The sequence below is a fragment of the Trachemys scripta genome, chromosome 13 (assembly GCF_013100865.1).
Source record: "Trachemys scripta elegans isolate TJP31775 chromosome 13, CAS_Tse_1.0, whole genome shotgun sequence".
Classification (NCBI taxonomy): domain Eukaryota; kingdom Metazoa; phylum Chordata; order Testudines; family Emydidae; genus Trachemys; species Trachemys scripta.
The window spans coordinates 41,810,610-41,825,789 of NC_048310.1; the positions used below are offsets into that span (position 1 = coordinate 41,810,610).

The following is a 15,180-nucleotide window of genomic DNA, read 5'->3' on the forward strand; positions in this document are numbered from 1 at the left end:
AAGTCCAACCGGCCTGCCCTCAGCCAATATGGCGGCCACACGGCTACACCACCCCGCTGGGTCTCTCTCTCTCCCTCGCTATTGGTTACCTAGTAGGGGCTCAGCCAGCAAGACGCGCTGTGAGTGGCCAGAAATTCCGCGGTTGCTAAGGCGACCAACCGACCTGTCATTGGTAGCGCTCATCCTCATGGGCGGGCTTTGACCCCCTTCGTGTTTGGTGATTGGTCAGTGTGACCGGAGAGGCGGGACGAGACACCTCCGCGGCGGCGGCTAGACGGCCGAAGAACGGCGGGGATAAAGGGCTGCTCTGATTGGCGGGACTGCCGCGGAGCGGGTGGGCCCGGATGCAGGCGGCGCGTGCGATTCGGCGAAGGCAGCGTGGGGGCGGGGCCAGGCCCGAGGTTTGTTGTGAGGGTGAGGGCCCGGTTGTCAGGCAGGGGCCAATCAGGGTGGGGGATGGGAGCAGGTGCGGGGTCGGGGCTAGGAGCCGCTGCAGGTAGGAGGGGGCGGGAATGGAGTCGGGTCCATCCCCCGCCCTCCGGCTGCCGGGGGCCCCCCGACCGCGGGGGGGCTGAGAGGGTCCAACCCCCCTCCCCGGCTCGCGGGCCCCGCGGCCTCGGGCGGGTCTGACTCGGGCCCCGGGGGCCACCCAGGGGCGGGTTGGGGGGGGGGGAGGGAACCCTCGTTCTCCCCTCCCCCGGCCGGGGGCGCAGTGTGGGGGGGGGACCCTCCTTCCCCCCGACAGCCGGGCGGGGACGTGTCAGGGGCTGGCTCCTGCCCGCAGAAGAGCGAGGGGGAGGGGGCTTGGCTATGGCCCCCCCGGTGCCCAGCCCCGCCAGGAGATCCGTGCTGTGGCTCTTCCCCCAGTGAGGGGTCTGGGGGCTGCTTGCGTGGAGAGGCGGTCCCAGGGAGACACGGGGAGGAGGGAGATTATTAGCACGCCGGGCCCACCCGGCTGAGGGGAGTCTTATAAACATGCTCTCCTATGAGCCCCGCCGGAGAGGGGTGGGCAGGCGGTAGATCCTAGGGCGAGGGTGCTGCTCTGCCGCAAGGATCCTATGTTAGCAATGCCAAGGAAAAGCTGCCACCTTCATTCTGTTTCTGTGCGGGGCTTGAGTGACCACTCAAGGGTTTAAAACTCACCTGCTTAACAGCAAAAACAACAAGGAGTCTGGTGTCACCTTAAAGACTAACAGATTTATTTGGGCATAAGCTTTCGTGGGTAAAAACCTCACTTCTTCGGATGCATAGAGTGAAAGATACAGATGCAGGCATTATATACTGACACATGGAGAGCAGGGAGTTACTTCGCAAGTGGAGAACCAGTGTTGACAGGGCCAATTCAATCAGGGTGGATGGAGTCCACTCCCAATAATAGATGAGGAGGTGTCAATTCCAGGAGAGGAAAAGATGCTTCTATAATGAGCCAGCCACTCCCAGTCCCTAGTCAAGCCCAGATTAATGGTGTTAAATTTGCAAATGAATTTTAGTTCGGCTGTTTCCCTTTGAAGTCTGTTTCTGAAGTTTTTTTGTTCAACAATAGTGACTTTAAATCTGTAATAGAATGACCAGGGAGATTAAAGTGTTCATTTACTGGCTTATGTATGTTACCTTCCTGATGTCCGATTTATGTCCAAATCGGAACTTAACAATGGCTTCCTTATAAAGGTGGAGTAGAACTTGACTCAGTATGTTTGGGGAAACTTTTGGGTGACCTATTAAGATAAGTGGTTGCCTAGTAAGCGTCTTCCCTTGTGCTAGTTACACTGATGTGTAAACATCTTCAGGACCTAGCCATTGAACTATTCTAATTATTTTAATAGTAATAATTAGTGTATGAATAACCCTGTGATAATCTTATTGAATTGAGCCTTGTTTTGCTTTTGTTGCTGAAAGCTGGGAGATGGGAAGCGGTCATATAGGCAACCATTCCATACTCTTTAGCCTACACTAGAACAGGCTTTGATCACCTTCCTCACTAATAATAATTAATTAATTACATATTTATTATTTGTATTGCCATAGCACTACCAGAACTCCATTGTGCTAGGTGCTATGACAAGCAGAACAAATAGATGATTTAAAAAATTTTATTAAGATGATGTTTAAAACAAGTGAACGGTACAGAGTTTAAGCGTAGAAGTTTCTGGTTATCAGGGAATAATGTACAGATTCTCAAGGGGTGCAAAGTTCGGTTTAAGATCAGATGGCGTAAGGTATACATAATCTGCAATATCCCCGATTGGGGGTAAAAGGTTAACAGGTAAAAGTGCAGACATTGAGATATCAGGCATGTTGTTCATATAATGGCTATGTTCAGGTGAGGAGTATAATGAGTGGATATGATGATGAGGATGGATTGACCCTCATCTGGTGAGATTAAACGTTCAGTGACTTTACCGTTCCAGTTCATATGGTCCAACGGAAAAAGTCTCTTGGTCCCTTTCTCGTAGTCGATGCACGATGTCGCTCTGGCTCACGCCTCCTGGTACTGTCAGTGTCTGGCGATATGTTTGGTGTAGATGTCCCTGGACCATCGGATGGTGTCTGAGATCATGAGGCGCTGCATGAGCTGTGCGTAGCGTCGACCGATCCCGCAGGTCCGCAGCACATGTTCATTGCAGGGATCTGACGATCAGGGCATCCATCTGCACCTCATAGCCCTTCGCTCTCAGGGTGTCAGCCTGGGGAGTGTACTTTTCCAGCTTACGAGCCCGGGCTTCGCGATAGGCCGGGGTCTTGTTCTATGCACTGAACTATGCACCTGCTGTACTGACTTAGCGGTATCACAAGACAATGCCATAAACATTAAGATGCTTTTTTTTTTTTCCCTCCAGGCAAACATCACAGTGATATGGAGCAAGACTAAGTCATAACTCAAGATCTAGCCTGTTGATTGGAGGAAACTGGCCACTGTTCTGGATACGACAGAATAAGCACTTTGAAAGGAATTTCATTGGCCTGAATGTGTCTGGACAGATCACCCAGCAGAAACTGAGGCCTGGGGGGTTGAGCCCCACACAATTCAGCAAAGTGAACCTTTGTTGGAAGGAAAGGGGGCACTTTTTCAGTGGCCATCAGAAAAGAACCGAATAAGGAAATGGCAGCTTCTGTTGCCACCAAGACATCTTGGAAGCTGCGTGAGTGTCTTTCATAGCGTTCTCTTGTCCTTCATTAGATTTCTCTGTTTGAAAATGGGGAAAGGGGGAGAGAGAGGCCCCTTGTTCTATCTTGTGGTATGAATTACGTTTTCCAAAGGAACTGTCCCCTCCCTTTCTAATGTGACAAAAGAGCACTCTTTTACAATTCAGTGGTCTGTTTGTGGATGGAGGGGGAGAGAGAGAATTGTGGAAGGGCATAGGGCATTCTCTGAACATCAGCCAGAGTGACTTAAGGACATAGCTAGATCTAGGGGATACGTTCCTTTGGGATTTGCGAGGATGAAGATAGGGCATCCTCCTTTCTGTCTTCAATTCCTGTTGTTTGAGGGGATTTGGGTCATTAAATCTCTCTTTTTCTTTAAATTTCTGGGTTGTAACAACCTGCTAATTCTTTAATATAATATAAGAACTGCTGGTGAACAGGTTGGAACTCTTATAAAGCCAAGCCTCCCTTGGAATGTTCCACTTGTTTAATGTCAGTATTCTTTTTGGATTGCTCTCCATTGCTGCCTCTACCATTGCTATAGGTACAGTAGGTTCTTGGATCACTGCAGGAAGGGTGGTCAGATCATTACAATACCTGTATGTCCTCTTCTCTTGATTATGTCTCTGGCTTCAGCATAAAAGATTGATGAGAGGTAGTGAACTTCTATTTTTAATTTTTTCTCCAAAGAAAAAGAGTGGCAAAGCAGCTCCTAAATGTCAAAAAGAGAAACTCAGAAAAATGCTTCTCCTGCAGATGTTGTACACTTTTTGTGAGGTTTTAGAGGATCAATAGAACAAGTAGGAAGTAGTTGATTATCCACAAAGGTACATTCCAGGTTGACTATTTGAGATCCAGAACTGGATTAGTGAGAATGTTGTCTGTCTGGGTTGCTGTATGATTAATAGAGTTAACTGGTATATACGATCAAAGGCTATACAGTAACTCCTCACTTAACATTGTAGTTATGTTCCTGAAAAATGCGACTTTAAGCGAAACGATGTTAAGCGAATCCAATTTCCCCATAAGAATTAATGTAAATGAGGGGGTTAGGTTCCAGAAGGAAAAAATTTTCACCAGACAAAAGACTACACACACACACACAGAGTATAAGTTTTAAACAAACAATTTAATACTGGTACACAGTGATGATGATTGTGAAGCCTGGTTGAGGTGGAGGAGTCAGAGGGTGGGATATTTCCCTTACTGCTAAATGATGAACTGGCAATTGGCTGAGCCCTCAAGGGTTAACTCTCTCACTCTGCAAGGCAGCAGGAATGGAGGGAGATATGCGCATTTCCCCTTTAAATACACTGCCTTGTTAATTAGATCAGCTTGCTGAGACCCCCTCTGTCCTGAGCCCTGGCGTGTCCCCCCTGCTCTATGGAAGATGGGGTAAGCGGGGTGCAGGAGCAGGGGGGAGGGGGAAACCCTGATATTAGCTCCTGCCTCTTCTGGCCCCCCCACCCCAAGCAAGCAGGAGTCTCAGGAAGCAGCTCCTAAGGCAGAGGGCAGGAGCAGCACATGGCAGTGGGGGGAGGGACAGCTGCAATTGCTAGCCTGCTGGGCAGCTGCCAGACAGGGAACGTAGGGGAGCAGGGAGCTGATAGGGGGCTGCCGGTCCACCCTGATTCCAAGCCCCCACCAGCTAGCTGCAACGGGCTGCTCTTCCTGCAAGCAGTAGACAAAGCAGGCGGCTGCCAAACGACTTTAGAAGGAAGCATTACACAACTTTAAATGAGCATTTTCCCTAATTGATCAGCAACGTAACAGTGAAACAACGTTAACCGGGACGACTTTACGTGAGGAGTTACTGTATAGCACCTTCCCTTACTGTATACCTGGCATCAGTTGGTGCTTCTATTCATATTTTCACACGGAGAAAAATATTTTTCTTACTTCCCATCCCCANTGGCTCAGCAACCTTTAAGCTCCTAATTAACCTGGCTACACCTTTTTTCTAGCACTTGAATGATTACTACTCTGAAGGTGGAGCTAAAATGAAGTAGGACATAGTGATATTAAAGATCAACAGCACTTGGTCAGTTTCAAATCTCCATCCCATTTCATTCGGCAACTGTGCCTGTGCTGTTGATCTTTAATATCACTATGTCCTACTTCATTTTAGCTCCACCTTCAGAGTAGTAATCATTCAAGTGCTAGAAAAAAGGTGTAGCCAGGTTAATTAGGAGCTTAAAGGTTGCTGAGCCAATGTGTAGTAGCTAATGAGAGAGCATTTTATGAAAGGGTTTGTGGGCTTAGGGAAATCAGCACTTCAGAGTGTGAGGGTTCTGCTACCAGTTTTTTAAAGTTTGCATAAAATTATAATCTGGCATTTATGTCATGGGGATGGAATGCTTCAGCAATGACTCTTAAAAATTATAATAAATTATTAATAAAAGATAAAGGGAGGCGTTGCGAATATTCACATTTCACAACAACATTCAGCATGTACACAATCCAATCTTAAATAGTCACTATTGGTCCCTTAATACCAGAGGAGGATTTATATAGCTATTATTGTATGTAACTTTGAATTGTAGGTGTTGACACATGCTCTGGTTTAGTATTGTCATGTAGAAATATTGGTCTTTCATTAAACTGCAAGTACATCCTCAGCAAATGTCCCTTATTTAATTAATAACCTAATTACAATTGTAACATGAAAGCTGTTTCTCTAGCTAATGTGAAAGTTGTGTGGTTTCGCTTTCTGTAAAGTGCTTTGAGATCCTCAGATCAAAGAGTATGTAATTATTCCTGCCCTCCGAAGTCTTGGAATATTAGTGTCACTTATTATAAATGAGCCGCTTCACACCCAGTTATCAAAACGAAGGCTGGATTGGTTATTAGCTAGCATTTTTACAAATGTTTCAGAACCATTTCATATACAAATCTAGTAGTCTTTAAAACACAAGAACTTTTTAGCTGTGATATTAAGGAATTGGTAAATGCATTTGGCAAAAACCTAACAATTTGGGTGCATTTTAAAGTGCCCTTAATGTAAAACAAATGCAAATCTGGCTGTTTATAGTGGGACTTCTCCAGAGTCCACCGGGGTATTGGGGCTATCTTCTCCCCCAGCCTTTATGAAAAGCTACTTTAAAAAAAACCCACCTTTTTAATTCTACTTCCTCATTCAACCCCTCTAAAGCGTATTTGTGTCCATCCCTCCAATAGGGACATCTTTTGTCACTGCCCCCAACTAACTGTATTGCTCTGCTTCACCTACATTACACGCTGAGAATATAGGCAAAGTCTCTGCCTAAACTCAAGTAGAAGGGAGCCCCACCCTTCCCAGGTGCTGAGTCTAATTTTCTCTGCAAGGTAGCACACTGTGCTACTGCAAACCTGCCAGTTTGGCTCAGATAGGACAGTCTTAACTTTTGCTGCTATCCAGAACAATATAAGGGAGCCTCTCTCTAAATGCTCGGCAGCTGCTTTGTACCATGCCAACTTCTGAGACCGTTCATCTTGCCAGGAGAGTTCACACAGGTACAGATGATAAATTAGCTTCTGTAAGGAGTGTGCTGGAACCAAGCAAATTCTCCTTTTCAAAGCTACTGGGTCACTATTAGTAAGATAAGATAGTGACTGTGAACCACATTGAGACTAGAGTGGGATGATGAGGGTTGATTGGCCCACATCACCAAGCATAGCAGATAGGGCCAAGAGGGGCTGCTGCAAGCAAGATAAATAGGTAGTGTGGCTTCTTATCTGAACTCTAGGTTACTGCAATTTGCCCAGTGAAAACTGGGAAGTCTTTCTGTAGCGTGAGGATTACTAGTCTTTCAGGAGAGGAATTGTGTATAGTAAAAATACTTGTTGTGACTGTTGTTTGCTTTATCTTGTGCAGAAGAGATCACAGCTCACAGCAGCAATGTGTCCTCGCTGGTTCTGGGCAAAAGTTCAGGTCGGCTGCTGGCAACTGGCGGAGAGGACTGTCGAGTCAATATATGGTCTGTTAACAAGCCCAACTGCATCATAGTAAGAGTTGGCTGTTTTTTTATTTGCTTGTGGTTAGGTTGGGGGAGGAGGCAATTGGTCTGCATAATGAGAGCCAGAGAGAGTCTGGCAATGTCATAAATCCCCCAACTAGGTTTTACCAACCCCTCTCGTCTGCTTTGGAGTGCTACAAAGCTATATTGGGACACAAACACAGCAAGCTAGCTGAGGTGGGCCACGCACAGTTCGAAAATGGCTTTGTCCCTTCAGCTCACATGACTCTGAACCAGCTATAGCTCTCTTCCCGTGCCCTGCTAAGGCCCGACGTGTGACAGGGACTTCCAAAGATGACAAAGGTCTAAAATGAGTGACATTTAAAAAAAATGGAAATGATTAATTTCTTCAACATGTAAATTTGTCTATTCTCCTAATATCTTGATTTATTCATTCATATTGGGGAGATCACCAGCTGTGTGAGGAGCAGAGGTAAATCTGGGTCTCTAGTAAGTGATATCCATTCAGTGAGGTGATAGGAGCAGGAGGAGTTCGCAGTTGGCTGAATATGTGGGGTGGGCAATAAGATGCCCTCTTTCTGTGTCCCTATAGTTTTTCTCATTCACCCCCAAATTAAACTTGTAATTCTTAATTCTTTCGAGAAGTCTGGTGGCACCTTAAAGACTAACAGATTTCTTTGGGCATAAGCTTTCGTGGGTTAAAAAACCACTTCTTCAGATGCATGGAGTGAAAATTACAGATGCAGGCATAAATCTGAAGAAGTGGGTTTTTTACCCAGGAAAGCTTATGCCCAAATAAATCGGTTACTCTTTAAGGTGCCACCGGACTTCTCGTTGTTTTTGTGATGCAGACTAAGACGGCTACCCCCGATACTTAATTATTTCATCCCTCTCCATTGCAGGCATTTCTTCTTTTTCCTCTACTCACCTTTTCTTCTTTACACTTGTCCCCTCCTCCTCCAGTCTTCTCTCCAAAATGTTACCTATTTTATCGCTCCTCTCCATCTGTCACTCTTCTGTTCTCCTTCCTCTTGATTTTCCACTTCATCTCCTTTACCCCATCTTCTCTCCCCCCCCCCCAACTCTAGCACTGGCTTGACTCAAAAAGCACTGGTTCCTTTCTCGTCCTCCCACTGAAGACAGGCCTGGGCAGGTCCAATCTCCCACTGAATGCCTGAAGATCTTCATGATGTGGGGGGGTTTGGAGAGAGCAGCGCTCCTGCCCCTGCAAAGTTCTTGGTTTTGTGTCTCATGTTCAGTGAGAGGGCAGACATCACTTCTCTCTGTTGAGCAGCTGAGTAGTGGGGTTGGGGTTGGAGGAAAAGATCTCACTAGCTCATAGCACGTCAGTGCTACTGAGTGCAGGATGACCAGAGTCTTGTTTCCAGTGAAGTAGGAACAAAATCCTAGTAAATAACTGATGGGAACTGTCTCTCAAAACAAGGGCAATCCAGCATGTCTGACTACCTTTAACATCAGTCCTAGCATTTGCTCAGACAATACATATTGGGCTTGCTGTTCTTTGCAGCATGCAACTATTACAGGGTTGCAAACGATTAAAGGCTTAGTCTTATGATATTTGATTTACAGATTAATATTCAGGGTGCTGAGGTTTGCACCTGGAATTGGGGCACATCCTAGGCCAGGCTGCACTCCCAGTTGCATCATGTCTACGGCTGACCAGCAGTTGCCTCTGCATAAAACTGTGTCAGGCTATTGTGCTGATTTGGCCATACGCTGGGCAGGGAGAAGCTGTGTGCAGCACGTTCAAATGCACTATAATAAGAGTAAAGCTACCACAATAATATGAAATGATGTTAAGTACATGCCAATTATAAAGGCAGCTAGCATTCATCTGTGCTACATCCTGCTTTGATGTTTGAGTTGGATGTAGGGGAGGTGGGCTAGAGACACTTGGTGTGATAGGAGAGTTGAGTTGAGAAAGATGGAAAGAGGAAGTTTTCACTTCATTTCAGACACGCCCCCCCTCAATCACTTGAACTGGCATCTCTCAGGAAATGTGAAGAGGATTAAGTAGAAATCTCTACCCCTTATCGGCAGTGCTGTTCCCTTCCCATAGGCTTTTGCAATGTCTCTGGAGGATCTGCATGGTGATGTCAAAGCAGTGCGAAACCAGAGCACTGGTTTCAGTGTAGTCAGCAGGGGCATAAGATTCAGCATCTCTTCACTCCTCAATTGAGGGCAGAGAGAACTGTAGTGCTAGTTTTGGACTGCTGTGATGTTACCATCCAGGCTTCTAAACATTTGCCTGGGTTTTCCAGGGAAGAGAGAGAAGTCAGGTCCTAGTATTTCTAGTGTTGTTTTAAAAAACACAACAAAACACGGGTTTTATTTGATGGGGGCAGGGGAATCGCTATGATTTTACTGCTTTGTGGTGTATAAAGATGTTCTCAAAGGGATTTTTGTTTGCTTTGAAGTTCACCTTTAGTGCTTGGTTTGCTAGGACCCCCAGTACCCTTCTGTTTGGGGAGAGGGGAGGCAAGTGACTTACAGCTTTGTGACCCCTGCTTTGAGTCCGAGTTCTCTGTTGCACACAAAACATTAACAGTTGCAATATTATAGAAAAGCAATCCCAAGCAAAAACTGCAGAAAGATCCAGGTGGGTTTTAACTTGTCACTCCCTGGTGTTACCTTAATAAATGTGAAGGGTGGGGAAAGCTGGATTGAATTATTCAAGGGAGCCGTTCTAAGGACAAATAAAGGAGAGTTTGGAATAATAAACATCGCTTAATGATACTAAAATACCTATAACAGCACATATTAACTAATTATTATGCACATATTAATTTGATTATTGGAACATAATATTTTTGTGTTATGTATTTTATGACACGGGCATTTTAACTAAATGGTTACCTATTGCACAATATCTATACAGTCAAGTTTTAGTAAGCACGTTCAGATCCTTGAGGATGAAAGGCACTGTATACATGGCAGTAATTGTTGCATGGTTCATCAAGCTAATGCTGCAGTAGTGTTGTAGCACTGTTGGCGTGGCAGCCATCACTGGCTGATAATGTGTACTTCTTTGCTTGGGAGAAGACTTTCAAATAGTCCTGCTTATGCTATAAGGACAGCTGTGGTTTTGTAACCAGTTCATGACACTCCTCTGACTCATTTACAACAAAGCTGGTCTAGTTGTGTCTATACAGCATATTTTTCACTGCATATGTGTGTGCTGACCTAATTTGTACATCCACACCTACCGCTTGACTACCCGTGTTTGTATCGGCACGTTCTGGGAAAATCTGGGCAACTATCTCCTAGTGCCTCAGCAAGAGATACAGTACTCGGAGGATATGCACGCAGCGTGACACTGGCAGTATTTGGCAGGGGCTGGGGGAAGCAATGCATCTTAGGATGTTATGCCCCACTGAGAGCTGACAGGAGGGGAGGACCTGCCAAATTGGCTGTGCAGTTAGGAGGTCCTGTCAGTTGCAAAATAGTGTGCCAAAGCACTTACAGGATAATACCATGTGCCAGCATAGGCCTTTTCAGAGTTACACCTCCAATCTCCTGACTGCTACTGTTGACTTTCCTTGCAGAGTCTGACAGGCCACACAACACCAGTGGAGAGCGTGAGGATCAATACAAATGAAGAGCTCATTGTCGCAGGATCCCAATCAGGGTCCATTCGAGTTTGGGACCTGGAAGCTGCCAAAAGTAGGTTTCCATTCTCCTTTGCATCTTCCATTGAAGTCAGCGGTGGTGCGTCATGCGTGAGCACAGCAGAGTGGTACAAACTATGCCACATATCCCCAGTGACCTGGAGAGGTCCTGACTAGGAAGGTCAAAAACCTGGATAGGCCTTTATCAACAGATAGTGTTTTCTTCAGCTCAAAACCTGTGGTGGTGGTAGAATGCTTTGGAGTGATGTTCTACTGAGGCTGCATAATGCACGTATACATTTGAACAGCTAGAAGTGTACACATGGTGTGTGTGTGGATGTACATAATCTCACGTTGAGCCAGACTTAAGAGGCTGGAGGTTTGGGCGTTTGGCCTGTGCATTTCTGTCAAGTTCATGTCCAGGTCATCGTTGTAAAACACCTGCCGGGAATCTGCAATAGATGAACCATGGTGCATTGTTAGAGCATTGATGGTGGAAGTCATGCTCTTGCGTCTAGTCAATTGAGGGCACATTTTATAAATAAAAAGTTAAGATAATAGCCAATGAAGTGTCACTTGAACTTCTCAGCCAAGAAATATATTTTTCCTGTTTCCCTTCTATGTATCTTCTTGTGGCTTGCATTAATGTTTGCTAACTGCATTACCGTGTAAAGCAGGGTCCCTGGAACAGTCCATTTAGGGCAGTGTCTTTGTTTAGCAGAAGTAGACTCAAGAACATTTTTATGAAGTGATGTACATGTCAGAATTCAGAGGAACTGCACCTGCATTCCTCCGCCCGTGGTGGACCCTGGAGCCCACTCTGGGTTCCCAGCTCCTCAGCTGTCGCTTCTCTTGGGCAAAGACCCATGTGTTTCTCCCCTCCTGACTGGGTTTTTTCCGGGCTGTACAATTCCCTGCCTATACTGTGATATGCCCAGCAAACCAGGCTGCCTAAGCAGGCCAATGTTACCGCTTTGCTGTTTTGCTGAAGGCTATGAACCATTCTAATTGCTAGCAGTGATAAGTTACCAGCCCTTTCTAGACCAGCACATTTATTCTGAAGATGAAAGCATTCGAGAAAACAACGAAAGAACCTACAGGCATGCTAATAGGTGCCAGACATCACCCCCAGCTCCAGCAAGGGCTCTGGGAGGAGTCAGTCCTTCAAACCCCACCAAGGGGTGGTTCTTGTTGACAAACTTAAATAGCCTTAGCTCAAAACTAGCACACCCGTGAATAGATCAGTCTTCCCTTTATATAGCTTGGGCCTTTGATGTTGAGACTCCTGGAACGGATAATCAGCAGACAATGGTCCCCTCCTCAGGGCACCACTTCAAAAGGCTGGGTGTTTGCACAAACAGAGATGGGGAATTTGTATTCAACTCCACAGGCAAACTGTTTGTCCCAAAAGTCCATTCTTGTCTGGCACATTGTTTAGTGTAGTCCAAGGGTAGCCAAACTGCAGCTCACGAACCACATGTGGCTCTTATACAGTTGAAGTGTGTCTCCCTGAGTCTCCCACGCCGCCCATTCTCCGCCTACCAGAGTGGGAGAGGGAGCTCGGGGCTTCTGCCTTGCGGTGGGGTGGTGGAGCTAGGGGCTTCTGCCAGAGATGGCTGGTGCCTGCTTGGGGGGGGGGGGGGCAGAATTTAAAGCTTTGCCCCCCCAGCAGCTTGAGTCATGCTCCCCCATACCCTCAGCGTCCCCTCCCTGCAGCTCCCAGGTGTAAGCTCCTTGTGGCAAGGAAGCGGCAAACAGCTGGGAGCTGCCAGTAGGTGCCGCTGCTTTAGTTCCATGGGAAGAGGCAGCAGCAAAAGCAGTGGCTCTCCCTGCAGCTCCCTGCTGCTGCCTCTCCCCACGGCCACAGCTCCCAGCTTGACAGCTCCAGCAGCTGCGGTGCAGGGAGGGGGCCTGGCAGCACCATGTGACTGAACGCGGTCAGCAAACCCTGGCAAAAATGAGGGTGGGGGAGAGCACATGACTCCACATGCCCCCCTCCAAACATCACCGCTGGGGCTCAGGGCTTCAGCTATGGGCCTGAACCCCTGACCCCTGGCAGGTACACCCTGGCTCTCGAACTTCTGAAGATTGTCGTCTGTGACTCAGAGGGCCAGTAAGTTTGGCCACCCCAGTATAGTCCTCTGAAGTTCATAACACTTCCCAGGATTCAAATTCCATGTCCCCCCTAGATAGAGATTACATGCCGTCCTGGCCCACAATAATACACAAGCCATTTATTTAATACGATGCCCCCAAACATGCTTCAACTTGATTCCATAAGGTCTCCAAAAGATATTGCAGGAAATTGCCATATCTGTCACAGTACATAGATGAATAAGCTGTGCACAGAATGGCCAGTGTACAATATCCGTGTGTGTTTAATGGTAGGAGGCAGAATGGTTGGACTTCTGGATTGTCTGTGGGAAAATTAGCGCTGACTAATGGGGTTTTTCCTCCCTCTCTGCGCTCCTTATCTCTTTCCAGTTCTTCGTACGTTAATGGGCCACAAAGCAAATATCTGCAGCCTTGATTTCCATCCTTTTGGAAGCTTTGTAGCTTCAGGGTCCCTGGACACTAACATCAAGGTAAGGCCAGTCTTTTCTGGAAGTACCCTCTTTATCCCCTGTGCATATGTGTCGGAGTGCCATGATTGTTTTGGCAGCAAAAAAGATTGTCATGTTGGAGGTTTGTAAAGTATCAGTTGCATGTGTATAAAGAGGTGTGTTCATAGATGCTTGTGAAATTTCCGCTTGTATTCTTATAGCTGAAATTTATCCTAATAATAGGAGTCTGGTTCATCTCTTAGGGTTTATGGTTTATTTCGCAAGCCTCTTGGTGTTAGATGCCAAATTAAATCTGGTGTAAGCAAGTGTGATTACATTGAAATCAGTGGAGCTACACTTGCCTATAGCAGGTCTGCATTTGGCCGTAAGCATTTAGCTTTCATGGTATGAAATGTCTTGCCAGCAGTCTCTCTCACTGAACACTTAAAGTTGCAACTTGACTCTATGCCATTCCTACCTGGGCAGGGGGAGGGAGGGCTAAAGAAATATACCTTGCATGGGCTTGTATTTTAGCAGTCTCTTTAGCTGCTGGGTACCTGTCCCATAGTCATTCTACAGTGATTATAGTCATAGGGAGACCTGTCATTCTGTTATGACTTTCAGGGACCTTCATAACTGTCGTTCTAAGCATGTTTTTTGTTTCTCTTCCCTGTAGCTCTGGGATGTAAGAAGAAAAGGCTGTGTCTTCAGGTACAAGGTAAGGGTTGCTTCACTATCATTTGGGGGAGGGGGAGAGGAGATTCTCTCTGATTTATGCAGGAATCAAGATGAGATCACCTAGAATTAATTTATTAATCCCTTGGTATTGGAACTTGGACTGATGTGACTGGTGAAGTCCATGCAATGATAATAAATGGCCTGACCACTTGTACAGAGCCTGATTGAATAGAGAAGCTGCAAGAAGTGGTTCGTATAAGAGTAAATGTACTATGTGCTGTCGGTGTCAGTGGTGCTTACAAGAGCATCCCATGAGTGAGTGTGCAGTGGGGTGATGCATTCTTATTCACAGTAAACTGATGCATTGCCCTTGTGCTGGAGACTGTTGAATTTTTCATGTTCTGCAGGGTGTGACCGGGGTCCCAGGGAGCCACACTGGAGTTACTCGGTTAGGGTGAACTGCAAAGAATGGGGCAAACAATCCCCAGAGCTGGTGGATATTCCAATACTTCGATTTATCAAACCAGCACAAAACAGCTTCAATAATACCTCCCTGGTTACCCAGAATCCAAAAACACAGTTCCCTTAAAGCCACCCAGCCTTAGGCCTCCACCCAGACACCCAAGTCAAACATTACTGCAAATCTTATTAATCATATAAGAAAGTTCTACCAGTCCCAAAGGATTGGACACATTACCTCCCAGGTTATTGAATATTCCAGCTCTTACCCAAATACATGCATACAGCCAATTCTTAACTAAACTAAAAATTATTAAAAAAGAAAAGAGAGAGTATTGGTTAAAAGATCAGTATACATACAGACATGAGTACAGTTCTACGATCAGATTCATAGTAGAGATGGTGAGCTTTGTAATTCATAGACTATCAGGGTTGGAAGGGACCTCAGGAGGTCATCTAGTCTAACCCCCTGCTCAAAGCAGGACCAATCCCCTAGTTGCAAAGAGTTCTTTCAGAATTAGTCCAGAGGTTGTACTCCAATGTTCATATTCAGGGTGAATCTAGGTTAGGACTGGAGATATCAACCTTTTGGCTTAAGCTTCCCCTGCATGAAGCATCAATCAGATCTGAGATAAAAAGGACTGGACATTGTTATACAGTTCCAGGTCTTCCTTGGCAGCTTGGAGTTCTTAGGCAAACAATAGGCAATCATGGATACGTTGAATTAGACTTATTTCCTAAGCATCACCGGTAATTAGCTATACAGATTAA

General features: G+C 46.1%; 1 protein-coding gene across 3 annotated transcripts in view; it reads left to right on the top strand.

Moving 5' to 3' along the window:
- Window positions 1–259: 259 nt before the first annotated feature.
- KATNB1 (katanin regulatory subunit B1) overlaps window positions 260–15,180 on the top strand; it is a 28,220-nt gene continuing 13,299 nt past the window's right edge. Inside the window, exons 1-6 of one of the 3 annotated variants that reach the window (XM_034788534.1) lie at window positions 260–401; window positions 2,838–3,140; window positions 6,998–7,128; window positions 10,667–10,784; window positions 13,214–13,314; window positions 13,949–13,990. In XM_034788534.1, coding sequence (XP_034644425.1) covers window positions 3,101–3,140; window positions 6,998–7,128; window positions 10,667–10,784; window positions 13,214–13,314; window positions 13,949–13,990 — 432 coding nt within the window. In that variant the 5' untranslated portion in view covers window positions 260–401; window positions 2,838–3,100. Of the gene's footprint in view, window positions 497–2,837; window positions 3,141–6,997; window positions 7,129–10,666; window positions 10,785–13,213; window positions 13,315–13,948; window positions 13,991–15,180 lie in introns of all 3 variants that reach the window. The other 2 variants (XM_034788536.1, XM_034788533.1) reach the window with 2 other exon arrangements.